This window comes from Amblyraja radiata, chromosome 21, assembly GCF_010909765.2.
Source record: "Amblyraja radiata isolate CabotCenter1 chromosome 21, sAmbRad1.1.pri, whole genome shotgun sequence".
Classification (NCBI taxonomy): domain Eukaryota; kingdom Metazoa; phylum Chordata; class Chondrichthyes; order Rajiformes; family Rajidae; genus Amblyraja; species Amblyraja radiata.
The window spans coordinates 26,910,924-26,925,706 of record NC_045976.1 but is presented as its reverse complement, the minus strand read 5'-3'; the positions used below and the strand labels follow the sequence as shown (position 1 = coordinate 26,925,706).

The 14,783-nt window shown below is 41.8% G+C and overlaps 1 protein-coding gene across 2 annotated transcripts in view; it reads left to right on the top strand.

Moving 5' to 3' along the window:
- cd36 (CD36 molecule) overlaps positions 1-14,502 on the top strand; it is a 40,858-nt gene extending 26,356 nt beyond the window's left edge. For both annotated transcript variants that reach the window (XM_033039816.1, XM_033039815.1), the window contains exons 6-13: positions 853-902; positions 2,172-2,241; positions 4,596-4,783; positions 6,145-6,263; positions 6,846-6,919; positions 8,640-8,694; positions 13,062-13,232; positions 14,228-14,502. In XM_033039816.1, the coding sequence (XP_032895707.1) occupies positions 853-902; positions 2,172-2,241; positions 4,596-4,783; positions 6,145-6,263; positions 6,846-6,919; positions 8,640-8,694; positions 13,062-13,232; positions 14,228-14,260 (760 nt within the window). In that variant the 3' untranslated portion in view covers positions 14,261-14,502. The remainder of the gene's footprint in view (positions 1-852; positions 903-2,171; positions 2,242-4,595; positions 4,784-6,144; positions 6,264-6,845; positions 6,920-8,639; positions 8,695-13,061; positions 13,233-14,227) is intronic.
- The last annotated feature ends 281 nt before the right edge of the window (positions 14,503-14,783 follow it).

Sequence of the window (14,783 nt, the reverse complement as noted above, 5' to 3'; positions counted from 1 at the left end):
TGGAAATAAAACACTATTCCTTTATCACTGATGGATCCAATTTCTAGAATTTACTACATGAGAGGACTTTCATAAGAAAAGACTGTAGTTTTCAAGAAGGTAGCTCACCACTGCCTTCTTGAGGACAATTAAGAATGGGTAATAAATGCCAGTAATACCAGCAATAGACAGATCCCAAAAAATCAATACAAATATTCCATAATTAAATAGTGTTGGGAGCATACCTCTAATTATAGTGACTAATGGGACATGCATCATTTTCCATCTGTTAATGGTATTGTAACAAAGTAAAATATGCCATAATCTTTAACTTGATCATTTTAGTTTCTGAGGTTCTGAGATTCTGAGGTTTATAGGCAGATGAGGTATCCAAGTGGCCCAGCCGCCGAAAGGACTCTCCCGACGCCGGGGCAAGACCACCCGGTGAGAACGGCCAGGAACATCGGGCCTCCGTAGAGGCAATTGCGGTGGCCTCAATAGGCCTGACTTTGGGGTGAACGTGGGGTGGGGACTGGACATTGTGCCTTCCTCCACAGTGCTATCCACTGTGGGGGGATGATTTTTTTGTATAATTGTAGTCCTGTAGGTCTGTGTCCAATATGGCTGCCGTGAAGAGAGAGTGAACGCTGGCGCGCTTTGGCTGCCGCTGCTCCCTCTTCACACTGTGTTTTTGATTTTCTGTTTTTGGATTGAATCCTGTTTTTAATTTGTGTCTCTGTGATGTCTTTATTACTTGTTTTATTCCGATTATATGTTATTCCGATATACTATGTAAGGTGTCCTTGAGATGTTTGAAAGGCGCCCATTAAATAAAATTTATTATTATTATTATTATAATATTATCTATTTTAGGAAGCTACCCTTTTGGAATGACTCTTACTGTGATATGATCAATGGCACAGGTAAGTTTGATATCAATCCAACTATCAACACCCAAATAGTCACAGAACTGCTGGAATCTTGAATAAGAACAAAAGTGAGAACTTAGTTCTCTGAAGGGTGACAAAAATGCTGGAGAAACTCAGCGGGTGAGGCAGCATCTATGGAGCGAAGGAATAGGCGCTATTTCGGGTCGAGACCCTTCTTCAGACTCAGTTCTCTAAGATTAGTTTAGTTTAGTTTATTATTGTCACGTGATACAGTGAAAAGCTTTTTGGATGCGTGCTATCTCATCAGCAAAAAGACTATACGTGATTACAATCAAGCCATCCACTGTGTACAGATACAGTGGATGGCTTGATTGTATATTATAGATATATGAGAAAACTTGCAGAAGAACTGGCCATAGGTAGACACAAAATGCTGGAGTAACTCAGTGGGACAGGCAGCATCTCTGGAGAGAAGGAATGGGTGGTGTTTCAGGCCGTTTCAGTCCAAGACCCTTCTTCCCAGGTACACTCAGCATGGACATTATGAAACAGAAAAAGTGAGTTATCTGAAATCGCTGAATTTGTTATGGTGTTCAGATATTTGTCACCTGCCTGGCCAAGTGCAGTTCCTCAAGCTTACATTACACCTCATTGGGTCAGAGTGGGAGTGACTGAATGAAGGTGACATGCAAAGAGATCACTGAATATGCGTTTGGTTTCACCAGTCTAGAGAAGATTATGTCATAAGCATTGAATGCATTAGATGGAAAGAGTGCAAGTGAATTGCAGCCTCATTGCTGCTATTTTTGTAGAACCTTCACAAAAGGTTAGGTTTTGCTTATATTTGGTTAGTGAATAGATATAAAGGTGAGATAAGGTGAGAAAAAGTAAGGATCTATTTGACTTACAACTCATAGTCGATTAACCAGTAATATCAGTAAAACCAGTCATAGCCTCAGAATTAAAGGATGTTATTTTCGGAAGGAGATGTGGAGAAATGTCTTTAGACAGAAGGTGATAAATCTGTGGAATTCTTTGCCACAGAAGACTGTGGAGGCAAAGAGTGGATATAGATAGATTCTTGATTAGTACAGGTGTCAAAAGTTATGGGGAGAAGGCAGGAGAATGGGGTTAGGAGGGAGAGGTAGATCGGCCATCATTGAATGGTGTACTTGATGGGCCAAATGGCCTAATTCTACCATGACATGATTTTATGATCTACAAAACGTTGAACGTATTACTGTGTGGTGGTTGACTGTAATTTTCACATGTAATATATAGTATCTTCACATCTATCAACAGATGGAAGCTCATTTCCACCATTTCTTCACAATGAAAATAAAGTGTTTTTTTTCTCCTCTGACATTTGCAGGTAATGGTTTTACGATTCATTGTAAGTTCTCCACAAGTTTTAATAGTTTAATAACTTTGTAAATGCAAATTTAACAATGGTAAAAACCAGCAATGCAATACCAGAAACACAAGTTCAACATTTTTTTGTTATTACATCTATCCAAAAACACTAAAAAATAACTAATTCCATCTATACTTCTTACCAGAAACAGTTAGAACAAGATTGATGTATTACATTACAATAAAAATGATTTGGATGATTTGTAAAATGTATGCAAATAATGGGAATGGATGTAGTTATATTTAAAATGGGATTACATTGCATGAAACTCTCTTTTTCAGTGTTATGTAATTGAAAATCTATCTTTGTCAGGAGATAAACAAAATAACAACCATTTCCAGGTCATCATTCAGAAAATTCATCCTGGCATTCCCTGCCAGCAGTCACCCTCAAGACCCTAATGTAATGTCTGTGTTCATAAGTTACAGGAGCAGAATTAGGCTATTCGACCCATCAAGTCTACTCCACCATTCAATCCTGGCCTATCTATCTTTCCCTCTCAACCCTATTCGTCTGCTTTCTCCCCATAACCCCTAACACACTTCCTAATCAAGAATCTGAAAAATCTCTGCCTTAAAAAGATATGTTCACGTTAGAGTTATGGTCACATTAGTGCATTTCACAGGAACGGAGCAAATTATCCTGTCACATGGCACTCGCAGGATAACTGTTCTTCATGGCACAGTGCAAAACTGAGCGGTTTACTCACATCTTCAGCCATGGACCTCCAAAGTACATCCATACTTACATTGTGGGAACGGCTTGTTGCGGGCAAAGTCACCCACACTCCTTGACTAAGCCGTCAATTACAAGATCAAGCCAAGAAAGCTGTCTATACATGTTTTAATCCTCGACCTCGTCATGGCAAATACGATTCCTGCCAGTTTCTGTCAGGATGTCTGCACTTGGGCTTTTATCCCGAGAGAAATTCAATGGCCTTTAAATCTCTCCTTCGTTCAGCTTCCTGTTTGGAAATCCTCAGTATTATATGAAGGCATGTTGGAGGTGGGAGGGTCTGCTACTGCTGGGAAACTAGGGCAAATGTTGAGTGTATCTTACTGCTGCCACAGTCTGGGTTTTGGCGTTATTTGTGAAGGCATTAGTGAGATTTTATCCCACATAACATGATCCCATCTCCACATTTTCGGGGGAACAGCCTGAAGGTGGGGTTTGATGCAGGTGGGTGACTGCACAAGGTCAGTAAGAGCAGAGCCTTTACTAATAGCACTGTGAACAAGCTGTCGGATGGCAGGGGAGACCTTTGTGACCTGAAATTCACTGCCTCAAAGTGGGGCAAAACCGAAGGTTTTCTAAAGGGAGCTGAGTAGACACATGAAAGAGCAAACATTGTGGGGTTAACTACTCCAGGGATTGACTGGCTTGCTTTGATAGAGAATTAGAATGGGCGTTGGTGGAATGGCTCCTCATTCTGTAATGATTCTACAGTTCCAACTTGTTTCTGGACGCAGGGTTACGACAGTGCTGTGTGCAATGGCCTTACAAACCAGACTCCTTTCCATTGACTCCATCTACACTTCACGCTGCCTCGGCAAGGCCACCAGCATAATCAAGGTCCAGTCTCACCCCGGTCTATCCCACTTCTTCCATCTCCCATCAGGCAGGAGATACAGTAGTTTGAAAACACATACCTCCAGATTCAGGAACAGTTTCTTCCTTGCTGTTATCAGGTAACCAAACAGTCCTCTCAGGAGCTAGTGCATGGTCCTGATTCCTCATCTATCTCATTGGAGACCTGTGAACTTTCTTTAAGTGGACCTTTTCAGACTTAGTGTTATATCCTGCACTAAATGTTGGACCCTTTATCCTTTATCTTTGCACTGTGGCTTGGTTGTGTTCATGTATCGTCTTTTGTTTTACTGGATAGCATGGGAAAAAAGCTTTTCACTGTACCTGTGACAATAATGAATGAAATTCAACTAAACAAAACCATGTGCAATGGTTATTTTGGTGATCTGGAGCTGACTGCTCAACCCATTCACATTTGCGCTAATCTCATCCTTCTGGTCCCCTGCCCAAATCCATGCACTGCTCCTTAATAGAACTCCCCCCTCACAAGTACTAACCACATGTGGCAGGAATATTGTAAAGTTGGTGTGCAGTGCCACATGTTCAGGTGAGATATCGAGAATGCTATAAGTGCATGCATCATGCTGAGGTGAACTAAACAGACGTTGAAACAATATGACCTGCTTTGTCATTATAAATGAAGTGAAGAATCGCCTTGAGTATAATCTCAGCAACTGTGTTCAAAGGAGTGAAAAAACCTTCAATCTTTTCTACTGATTCCACAGATCCATCTATGCTGAATATGAACAAAAGATATCAGTGAACGGCATTCCTGTCCACCGTTTTGTTATTCCCCCCGAGGCTCTTGCATCCTATGTGGAGAATCCTGACAATCATTGTTATTGCAAAGACCCGGCGATTTCAGAGAACTGTACCTTCGGAGGAATCCTGGGGATTAGTGCCTGCAAAGAGGGTAAGTATTGGCCATGTGAACTTGTGAGCATGCTGCTGAGGAGCAAGAGTAGGCCGGTCAGCCTATCAAGTCAGCTTTGACCTTGAATAAGATCTTAGGTGATGTAATTGTGACCTCAACTACATGTAGACAGGAATGTGCTTCTCACAGTAACCTCTCAACCGCATGCAAATCAAATGTTTATTTATCTGCCCTAAAAATGTTTTCAGACTCTGCTTCCACTGCTCTTTGAAGAGACAAAAGCCTATGAGAAAAATAATTCATCTCACCTCCGTTTTAAACGGACGACCCCTTGTTTTTCAGCAGGTCCGGGATTTGCGAGAAAAAGAAACCTCTCAGCAATCAGCAATCCACCTTGTCAAGGACCTTCATAATCTCATATGTTTCAACTAAATCTCCTATCAGCCTTCTAAATCACAGCAGAAACAGTCTGTCCAATCCTTTTGTATAGGGCAACCGCTCACCTCAGGTGTTAGTCTTTTCTGAACTATTCCTGGTGCACTGCCATCCTTCCTTAAATCAGGGAAAGAATACAGTGTACAGCTCTCCAACTGAAGCAGGTGGCTTAACCCCAAACATCACCTATCCATGTATTCCAGAGATGCTGCCTGAGCTGTTGTTACTCCAGCACTTTGTGTTCTTTTGAGTATAAAACAGCATCAGCAGTTTTTTTGTTTCTACTCTACATCTATGATCTCACCAATGGAGACATATAAATGGAAGAAAACAGCATTTAGTGTTATGTCACTGGCCCATATAAATCCTGGCCAAATATGATCGCTTAACTAAAGGTTACGCACCAAGTTAGACAAAAATGCTGGAGAAACTCAGCGGGTGAGGCAGCCTTGTTTGTAATGGGTTGCCAAAGGTTACAGGGACAAAGCAGGAGAACGGGGTTGAGAGGGAGAAACAGTGGCCATGATTGAATGGTGGAGTGGACTTGATGGGCTGAATGACTTAAATCTGCACCTTTGTCTTATGGTCTGATGGCTATACTGTAATGAAGATAGAGAAACAGACAAAAGAATAGGAAAATTCAGGTGCAGTCAGTGAAGACGGTAAAGTTATAATTTTTCCATTTTGGAATTACAACGGAAAAAGGAAGAAACATCATAAGAGAAAGATGTCTGAGGTTTTTAATATGGGTTCTCAAAGAATCGATTGTATTTGGTCTGGCAAATGAATGGTTGGTATGTGATGAATGGGGATGCTAATTTCTGTTTTTTTCTGGTCTTTATGCAAATTCAAGTTTTGTTGATTTGGCATTTTCCTGCTTCAGTATTGGCAGATGAAATGTGACATATTCTAACCTGTGAAATACTCCCTGCACATTTAGGTGTAATGGTATGTTTACATTTTAGGTAAACCAATTTATATTTCACTTCCTCACTTCCTGTATGCCAGTGATGAAATTGTGAACTCAATTAATGGCATGAGGCCCAACAAGGAAGAACATGAAACCTTCCTTGACGTGGAACCTGTAAGTGTTTTTTTTTTTTCTTGAAAGCCTTTTATCTATGGTACGGACGCGGAGCAGTAGAGTTGCTGCCTTACAGCGCCAGAGACCCAGGTCCGGTCCTGACTATGGATGCTGTCTACACAAAATTTGTACGACCCCCCCGTGACCTGCTTAGATTTTTTGCAGGAGCTCTGGTTTCCTCCCACATTCCAAAGACATTCAGACATTTGTAGGCTAATTGGCTTTGGTAAAAATTGTAAATTGTGCCCAGTGTGTAGGATCATGTTAGTGTGCGGGGATCACTGGTCGGCACAGACTCGGTGGGCTGAAGGGCCTGTTTGTGCGCTGTTTCTCTAAACAAAACTAAAACTATTATATTTCTAGTCTGAAAGAATAAATAAATAGCAATGGGCGTTTCATAACTCAGAAAAATCTGAGGGAGCAATAGCTGAACTTTGACACTATACAATGATGGGAAACCCTGCCAATTCCATAAATTCCCAAACTGGGCTGGTTTACCTGTTTAACATTGTGTTCAACTGGCAATATTTAATACATCAATACTTTCTTCATGAAGCTTTTCTATGTTCTTTATCATTGCAGGTTACTGGATTTACCTTGAGAATTGCAAAACGTATCCAAATCAACTTAATGTTTAAACCTTCAAAGAAAATTGAGTACGTTTGATTTACTCAAACATGCATATATAAGCAGAATCATCGTGTTAAAGAAAATAAGTGTTTGTCTGGATTTCTACTTGCCTAAAATAACTCAGGCAAATTCAAATAACTTAGAAATAGTTACTACATTCTATGCTGATATTACTTCTAGAGGTAGGCACAAAAAGCTGGAGTAACTCAGTGGGACAGGCAGCATATCTGGAGACAAGGAATGGGTGACGTTTTGGGTCGAGACCCTTCAGTCTGAAGACCCGAAACGTCACTCATTCCTTCTCTCCAGAGATGCTGCCTGTCCCGCTGAGTTACTCCAGCTTTTTGTGCCTATCTTCGGTTTAAACCGGCATCTGCAGTTCCTTCTTACACATTACTTCTTGAAGGCAGAAGCAAACAATTCAAAGAACTATAGAAAGAAATATTGCATGTGGTGTGAAAAGCTTGGCGGGTCTTTGAGTTGTGAGAAGCGGGGAGGTGAAGAAGGGAAGAGCATTGTGTGGGACCTCGGTGTGCCAAGGCAGATAGAAACATAGAAAGTAGGTGCAGGAGTAGGCCATTCGGCCCTTCGAGCCAGCACCACCATTCAATATGATCATGGCTAATCATCCAGAATTAGTACCCTGATACTACTTTTTTTCCCATATCCCTTGATTTCATTAGCCTGAAGAGCTATATCTAACTCTCTCTTGAAAACATCCAATGAATTGGCCTCCACTGCCTTCTGTGGCAGAGAATTCCACAGATTCACAACTCTCTGGATGAAAAAGTTTTTCTTCATCTTAATCCTAAATGGCCTACCCCTTATTCTTAAATTGTGACCCCTGGTTCTGGACTCCACCAACATCGGGATCATTTTATCTGCATCTAGCCTGTCCAATCTCTTAAGAATTTTTCACGTTTCTATAAGATTCCCTCTCATCCTAAATTCCAGTGAATATACTGGAAGGCCAATCGATCCATTCTTTATCTCCCAATAAATGGGGTGAAAGGGCATTGTGTACACAAAGGGCAGAATAAGCAAAATGCTGAGTTTAGAAGGGGGCAAGAGGAGAATATAGAGAGAAAGAGGGCCCTGGACTATAAAGAGATTTAAATACAAGACTTTAATCATTAAGCTAAGACTCTGTGGGTCTCCAAACTAAGGAAATCAGTGGAATGTGGTTAATGGATGATTAGATACAGGCAACAGGGTACTGGATGAATTAAGGTTTACAGAGCATAGTGATGGAAGTGTGGGTAGCAGATTATTAGGATTAATTCAAATATACCTCCAAATCATTTAAAGCACAGCATTTAGTTCAGTGGCCTCAGAAAACTTGGGATTGTTCCTGACCTCGAGTGCTGCCTGGGTGGAATTTGTACAATCTTTCTGTGACTGCATGGGGTTCTGATTGGTGCTATGGTTTTATCAGACATCCAAAAGATGTGCGATCTGTTAATTTTCTGTTGTAAATTGTCCAGTAGTGTGGGGAATGGTAAAAAATAATTTAAAAGGAAGTTGATGGGCCTGTATTACATGGCTACAGAGAAGAAGAGAGAGAGGGAATGGAACTGATTGGATTCCTCCCAAAGGGGTTGGTACAGACTCAATGGGCTGAAAGTCCTCCTGTGTGTAGTAAGTATGGCTAATGTGTGTTTCCAAATTTTTGTGTGTCCTGCCACAAATTCATTGTTACAGACGCTAAACATTTCAAAGTGTTCACACAATTTTTTTCCTTTGTAGAATATTACGTAATATTAAGGAGGCAACATATTTTCCACTGCTCTGGCTTAATGAGGTAGGAGGTTGTTTCTACACTATGGTTCACAATGAACAACACTTTGGTAGAGAAACAAAAATAATATTGATTCAATGTTATTCTCGCAATAGAGTGGTATCGAAACGCAGTGGTATTAACCAGACCAAACCAAACAAGCTTACTTTAATGTGTAGGTCATGGAGCTAGAGAGCATGAGGAATCAGAGGGGGAGCAGCGAGAGAGAAAGAAGGTCTCGACCCGAAACGTCACCCATTCCTTCTATCCAGAGATGCTGCCTCTCCAGCTGAGTTACTCCAGCATTTTGTGTCTACCTTAAGCTTACTTTAATAATGTACAATTACTTGCAGCAGAGATTTACACAGTTTGAAATATAAAATATCTGAAGAATCGTTGCAAGGGCAAACAGGATAATTCTGCTCCCTTGCCATTGCCCCAGCAAATCTTTTCCTTTCGGCTACATAACCACTGTGTTTTGACTGCACAATACAATCTGCCTGCATTATCACTGCACACCATACATCCCAGGTATAAATCATTGCTAATCTCGTCTGATACAACAAGCTTCAGCGGAATGAAATGTGTAGCCAGGTGGATATGTTTAAACTAGCAAGATGATTGGTTAGCTAATGATACAGAAGTGGAGATGTGATTGTTAAAAGGTTATTCAAAGTGATAAATTAAAATGATGGTAAGGAAAATCAGAGAACAATCAAAAGAACTAATATGAATCTAGCTTTTATCTATCGCTAGTATTATTGCCAGTTAAGGTTATCCAGAGACCATCCAGATATTAGAATCACATATGTAATAAATAAAGCAATGTCAGGTTCAATCTAACAATCACTGCATGTGTACTACAAAGATTACTGGTAGTGAACGAGATGGGTTTTCAAACATTTCAGTCTTTTTGTGGGCATCATGACTGGTATTATTAGCCTTTTATTTTCAATTCCAGATATATTCATTTATTTAAAGTCATAGAGTGGAAACAGGCCCTTCAGCCCAACTTGCCCACACCGGCCAACAATGTCCCAACTACACTAGTCCCACGTGCCTGCGCTTGGTCAATATCCCTCCAAACCTGTCCTATCCATGTACCTATCTAACTGTCTCTTAAATTATGGGATACTCCCAGCCTCAACTACCTCCTCTGGCAGCTTGTTCCATACACCCACCACCCTTTGTGTGAAAAAGTTAACCCCTGGATCCCTATTAAATCTTTTCCCCTTCACCTTGAACCTATGCCCGCTGGTCCTCGATTCCTCTACTCTGGGCAAGAGACTCTGTGCATCTACCCTATCTGTTTCTCTCGTGATTCTGTACATCTTTATAAGATCTCCCTCATCCTCCTGTGCTCCATGGAATAGACCCAGTCTACTTAACAGCTCCCTCTAGCTTACACTCTAGTCCGAGCAACATCCTCGTAAATTTTTTCTGAACCCTTTCAAGCTTGACAATATCTTTCCGAAAACATGGTGCCCAGAACTGAACACAATATTCTAAATGTGGTCTCACCAACATCTTATACAACTGACTGATGAAGGCCAAAATGCCTTTTTGACCACCTTATCTACCTGCGACGCGACCTCAAGGAACCATGCACCTGTACTCCTAGATCCCTCTGCTCTACAACACTCCCCAGAGACCTACCATTTACTGTGTAGGTCCTGCCCTTGTTCGACATCCCAAAATGCAACACCTCACTCTTCTCTATACTAAATTCCATCAACCATTCCTCTGCCAACCTGGCCAATCGATCCAGATCCTGTTGCAATCTTTCACAACCATCACTATCTGCAAAACCACTCACTTTTGTATCATCAGCAAACTTGCTAATCTTGCCCTGTATGTTCTCATCCAAATCATTGATGTAGATGGCAAATAGTAACGGGCCCAGCACCGAACCCTGAGGTACACCACTAATCACAGGCCTCCAGTCCGAGAAGCAACCTTCCACCATCACCCTCTGCTTCCTTCCATGGAGCCAATTTGCTATCCATTCAGCTATCTCCTTGGATCCCATGCGATCTAACCTTCCAGAGCAGCATACCATGCGGAACCTTGAATTTAAATTCTTCAGATGCCATGGTGGGATTATAGGTTCATGTCTCTAGGTCCATGGTCTAAGCCTCAGCAACAATCCAGCAACAAGCATGAAATCAATATCAGATTGTGCTGCACTGTTGCAATTTGCATGAGTAGTTGGTATTTTCTCACAGTTGCTCGAAGCTGCTTTGGTTTGTAAATATCATTTATAAAAATTATTAAGTAAGTAAGGAGACATCTTGGTACATTTCTAAAGTCAGTAACGAACAGGTGATAATCAACTGAATTTATTAATGGAGAATTAAATGTTACCTGTCACAGTTTAGACTGATAATAAGAATGTTTTATATAGTTTTAATAAACACAACAAGTTCAAGTTCAAGTTCAAGTGAGTTTATTGTCATGTGTCCCTGTATAGGACAATGAAATTCTTGCTTTGCTTAAGCACACAGAAAATAGTAGGCATTTACTACAAAACAGATAAATGTGTCCATATACCATGATATAAATATATACACACATGAATAAATAAACTGGTAGTGCAAATAACAGAAAGTGGTTGCTAATAATCAGAGTTTTGTCCGAGCCAGGTTTAATAGCCGGATGGCTGAGGGGAAGTAGCTATTCCTGAACCTGGTTGTTGCAGTCTTAAGGCTCCTGTACCTTCTACCTGAAGGCAGCAGGGAGATGAGTGTGTGGCCAGGATGGTGTGGGTCTTTGATGATACTGCCAGCCTTTTTGAGGCAGCGACTGTGATAAATCCCCTCGATGGAAGGAAGGTCAGAGCCGATGATGGACTGGGCAGTGTTTACTACTTTTTGTAGTCTTTTCCTCTCCAGGGCGCTCAAATTGCCGAACCAAGCCACGATGCAACCGGTCAGCATGCTCTCGACTGTGCACCTGTAGAAGTTAGAGAGAGTCTTCCTTGACAATCCGACTCTCCGTAATCTTCTCAGGAAGTAGAGGCGCTGATGAGCTTTTTTGATAATTGCGTTAGTGTTCTCGGACCAGGAAAGATCTTCAGAGATGTGCACGCCCAGGAATTTGAAGTTCTTGACCCTTTCAACCATCGACCCGTTGATATAAATGGGGCTGTGGGTCCCCCTCCTACTCCTTCCAAAGTCCACAATCAGTTCCTTGGTTTTGCTGGTGTTGAGGGCCAGGTTATTGCGCTGGCACCATATGGACAGTTGCTCGATCTCTCTTCTGTACTCTGACTCATCCCCATCAGTGATACGCCCCACAATAGTGGTGTCGTCAGCGAACTTGATGATGGAGTTCGCACTGTGGTTCGCTACGCAGTCATGGGTATAGAGTGAGTACAGCAGGGGGCTGAGCACACAGCCTTGAGGTGCTCCTGTGCTGATTGTTATTGAGGCTGACACATTTCCACCAATACGAACAGACTGTGGTCTGTGGACGAGGAAGTCGAGGATCCAGTTGCAGAGGGATGCGCAGAGACCCAGTTCTGCGAGTTTGGTAACCAGTTTGGAGGGGATGATTGTGTTAAATGCCGAGCTGTAATCAATGAATAACAGCCTGACATATGAGTTTTTGTTGTCCAAGTGGTCCAGTGCGGAGTGGAGGGCCAGCGAGATCGCATCCACCGTTGATCTGTTGAGGCGGTACGCGAACTGCAGTGGGTCCAGGTTTTTGTCGATGTAGGAATTGATTTGCTCCATGATCAACCTCTCAAAGCACTTCATCACCACCGGCGTTAGTGCCACTGGTCGATAGTCATTGAGGCATGTCACCTTACTCTTCTTGGGCACCGGTATAATTGATGCCCTTTTAAAGCAGGTGGGGACCTCAGACCTCAGAAGTGAGAGGTTGAAAATGTCCGTAAAAACTCCCGCCAGTTGGTCCGCACAGGTTTTTAGAACACGGCCGGGTATACCATCAGGTCCAGGTGCTTTTCGGGGGTTCACCCCTCTGAAGGATTTCCTGACATCGGCCTCTGTGACTGAGACTGAAATGCCATCGCAGCGAATGGGGGATCGGGAAGGCACATCAGTATTCTCCCTGTCAAAGCGTGCGTAAAACGCATTGAGCTCGTCAGGGAGTGATGTTACACCGGCATTCGAGCTGCCTCCTGGTTTTGCCAAGAACTCAGAATTGCCTAATAATTGATTATGGAACAAAGGCTGGTAGACGGGGAATAGTCGAAGAATTATGATGTAATTGAATGATAGAATAGGGTCTACATTTCTTACTCTTGTTGAACAGTTCTAATGGAACTGTAGAATTGGTAAATTGTAGAATAAGCTGGAATTTTAGCCTTTACTGATGGCCTACTTGTCGAAATATGCAATATAAATTCTGACCTCTTTCAATCCTAGACAGCAACTGTTGATGACGAAACTGCAAAGTTGTTCAAGGAATCATTGATAGACCCCACGATAGCACTTGGAATCTCTCAGCTAACCTTGATGTGCTTAGGAGGTCTGCTTCTTATTCCGTGTGCAATTGGTCTTTGTATTTCTCTTTGTATGACTTCAAGGCCCAAAAAAGTAAGTATAAAAATAATTTATACAACCCTTATCACTGTGATCTTGGTCTATTTCAAAGCTGGTAGGAATGTGTTTCACCGAACACTTGTGCTCGGTCCGCCATGGCCTGCTGGATCCTCAGATTTCTCATTCCCACACTGACCTTTCTGTCCTGAGCCTTCTTCATTGCCAGAGGGAGGCCACAATCAATCTGGAGGAACAACACCTCATATTCCACTTGGGTAGCGTACAATCCAACAGTCTGAACATTCTCCAACAAAACCTCTCCTCTCCCCGCCTTCTCCCTCCCCTATATGCTGTGCTCAACACGGACTCAAACCTATTCCACCTCTCTCCCTCCCCCTCCCCCTCCCCTTCCACCTACACTCCTTGTTCTAGCTTCATAATTTGTAACTCTTCAATCCTTTCGTCTTACACATTCTGTCCTTTCATGTCTGGTCTCTGTTCTACCATCTGCCTATTGAAACCCCCTCACCGGTATCAACCTCATCAAAGCTAAATCCCACGTGGTGAAAGAGGATGTATCATCCATAACTAGAAAACAAGCATATTGTGCATGAATGGTTTTCCTGCTTTCCTGATGTAAGGTTAAAAGTCAGTTATAAAGTAGATTGACCATCATGATCAATGCTGCTCCATCATGCCACACTGGATGGGAGGAATAAAGCACGTTCAACCTAGGAAGATCAAGGGAAACGTAGGTTGAAAAAGAGTATTGGTAGCATGCAAATGGTATCCATTTCAATGCAAGTAATCTAGGAAATTATGCTGATATACTGAGGACATAGCTACATGTATTGTCATTCCTCTGACTGGTTAGCACACAACAAGACTTTTTCACTGTACCTCGGTACATATGACAATTAACTAAACTCAACACAAGATGAGAACATTGTCGCTGATTAATGGGATGAACTTGCATAGTAGATGGTTGTTTAAACCTCTTGTTTGGTTCAGATCACCATAATAATGATTTCCTTTCCTTGTTTGAACAGGCGGAGAGCTACAAAAATGACAACGCGCGCTAAAGTAACCCAATGGGTCAGGCAGCATCTCTGGAGAACAGGATAGGTGATATTTTGGGTCGGAAACATCTTCAGGGTGAATTTGTTTGAATAGATAACCATGAAGATGAGCAGAATGTAATCTTTTAACCCTGCTTGAAATTGAATAACCACTATGCTTCTAATTTGATTTTATATAAAATGATCGATTTGCTGAAATAATTGGCAGATTTTAATATTGGTAATATTAAAAACAGTTGGTAATATTTTGTGATCTTTGTCTAATGTTGGTGTTGCATATAATGGTCTTTGTTCAACAATAAAAATAGAGGAGGTGGAGAGGCTTTCCAGAGGACAAATAAGCCAGAAATCTCCAGGACCTGACAATGCTTCCCCCTCTACTCTTAAGCTCTGTGCCAAACTGCTGGCACCGGTCTATACAGATTTTTAACCAGTCCCTGCAAACATGTACTGTCCCTGCCTGCTTCAAAGTCTCCACTTTTGTCCCTGTATCCAAAAAGGCAAGGATTACTTGTCTTAATGACTA